Genomic DNA, 2,164 nt, shown 5'->3' with positions numbered 1-2,164 from the left:
GCTCTGGCTGTTACATGTTTGGTTTCCTTCTGTTCATAGTTTCTGTCGTTCTGGTTCCTGTTAATTCCTTCAATAAAGCTCATCTGCATTTAGATCCTCTCGCCTTCGTTTTCGAATACCATCAAGCATAACATTAATAGACAATGGATGTTTTTGCCCACGAAATTTCACTGACATGACCGCCCCTTTACCAACTGTAGCTGTTTTCACATTCAGTGACCCAGTTAAAAAATGTGTATTAATGTCTTTGCATTATGTTATAAAATACCAAACCAAGAGGCTGTCATGCTTGCTTGCCTATTTTGTTTATTTATGTATTTATTTGAGCACAAAAACACTTTATTACACAAAATAATTTAAAATAAGCTTGCTAAATTTTCGGTTATAATATTATAGGTATACTGTCCAAAAGAAAGACAAATATGTTTGGACACTTTCTTGTGTAGAAATGTTAGGTCTAGTGTCATTGCAAATGCTACTTGGTGTGATATTCTGGATCTAATGCAATGACATTCATTCAATTTTAAACACTTCAGTGTCAGAAAGTCTCCAAACACATTTTATGAACACTGTAGAAAGAAGAGCATTGATAAGTTTAGACATTTCACTTCAGTTTCTATGCTGACAATCATGATTATCATTATCAAGCATTTATTTGACATCAGTAGACTACTATTATTTTATAGTGCTGCAATAATAAGCACCACTTTAGAATTGATGCGTGACACATAGTTTGTTTATTGAACATTTAAACAAATACTTCATTCTGTTTCATTGCAAAAATCACTCAACATTTGCAATAATGGAGCAGATCCATTCAATATATGGTGAAATCTTTATATAAACTACAGGTCGTTCGTGACTATTGCAGATTTTTGGGTCACCAAAGGAAGTGACACCGACTGCAGTGTCTTTACAAACCAAAGGACCTCCTCCATCCTCCTGTGAAGGAACACAGATCAACACATGACTGAAATGATACAGTACTTCTCACTAATGATTGTCTCAATTCAATAACATTTTTACATACACTGCAGCTTCCTCCATTGCCGTGGACACACATCATCTCTGAGGCTGAGAATTTGTCTTTCCATTTATTTTTGCATTCAGTGTTATTCATGATCTTCACATCTGCTTCCATGAGACGAAAACTCTTTTTCCCTTTAAAACTCAGTCTTCCCCAGCCGGCAACACGGCAAACAGAATCAGCTTTAATGTCTCTCTCATTTTTTGGTATGGAAATCTTCATTACATTCCTGTTTTGTTCGACTTCTTTCTCTAGCTGTAATACAAAAACATTATCATCATTAAAAGACAGTCTGACTAATCGTTTAATAACAGTTATTTGAACTACTGTTACCCTCAAAAGCATAATGTCGTTCTGCAAAGTGTGCATGTTGAACTTTGGATGCATGTGGTAGGACTTCACACCAATGCGGACAGACCCTTTATTCTGTCTTAGGTCATGTGCACCAACCACAGCTGTTAGTTTCTCATTTCTGTGTAAGAAAGTCTTATTAGTATAATGAACAATACCATCATTATACAAGTTTTTTTAAAATTACGATATTATGATTAATAACTTTAATAATTGCAGTTCAGACTAAATTGAAGTCTTACTTCCAGCAATGTGCAGCGGTCATAACAAATCTATCAGAAATGAGGAATCCACCACAGATATGTCGCCAGTTCTTCTGAAGTGAAACCATGAAAGGTCTGGAATGAGGTTTTGCTTCTGTGCCGTTCACTATACCAACATCCACATGAGCTGAAAGAGAGAGACTGCTGTCAGTCAGCTTATTCAGCAGATACCAATTAATATGATATGCTGTTAAATAATCAGTCTCACCAGTGAAGGTCAGGTGTGGCAGCAGAGAGACCAGCAGGAGCAGAGAGATGATGGTCATCATGAAGACAATCAGTGAGCTCTTACTGACGAACACTATATAAATATAAGGATGGGTGGAGACATTGAGCTGCCTGTTAGCCTTTTTTTCTCAGCTTGGGGTGTCAGTAACACTGATAGTAAGAAGATATTATTTGTGTTACTTCTATTTTGTCTATTTTTTACGAGATTTTGTCATGTTTAGCTCACTTTTGGGTAGAAATGTGTCCCCACAATATGGTTAAGTACACACACACACACACACACACACACACACAC

At 36.4% G+C, this 2,164-nt stretch overlaps 1 protein-coding gene across 1 annotated transcript; it reads right to left on the bottom strand.

Annotated features, from left to right (window-relative positions):
* Positions 1 to 724: 724 nt before the first annotated feature.
* LOC107726539 (granzyme-like protein 1) lies at positions 725 to 1,938 on the bottom strand. The gene is made up of 5 exons (XM_016536161.1): positions 1,850 to 1,938; positions 1,621 to 1,768; positions 1,361 to 1,499; positions 1,031 to 1,282; positions 725 to 942 (listed from the first exon to the last, which is right to left on the bottom strand). The coding sequence occupies exons 1-5, from the start codon at positions 1,908 to 1,910 to the stop codon at positions 784 to 786; spliced, it is 759 nt and encodes a 252-aa protein (XP_016391647.1). The 5' UTR covers positions 1,911 to 1,938; the 3' UTR covers positions 725 to 783.
* Between the last annotated feature and the right edge of the window lie 226 nt (positions 1,939 to 2,164).

Source organism: Sinocyclocheilus rhinocerous, unplaced genomic scaffold (assembly GCF_001515625.1).
Source record: "Sinocyclocheilus rhinocerous isolate Xijiao unplaced genomic scaffold, SAMN03320098_v1.1 scaffold276, whole genome shotgun sequence".
Taxonomy (NCBI): domain Eukaryota; kingdom Metazoa; phylum Chordata; class Actinopteri; order Cypriniformes; family Cyprinidae; genus Sinocyclocheilus; species Sinocyclocheilus rhinocerous.
Note: the sequence above shows the minus strand (reverse complement) of the source record. Positions and strands in the feature narration are given on the sequence as shown.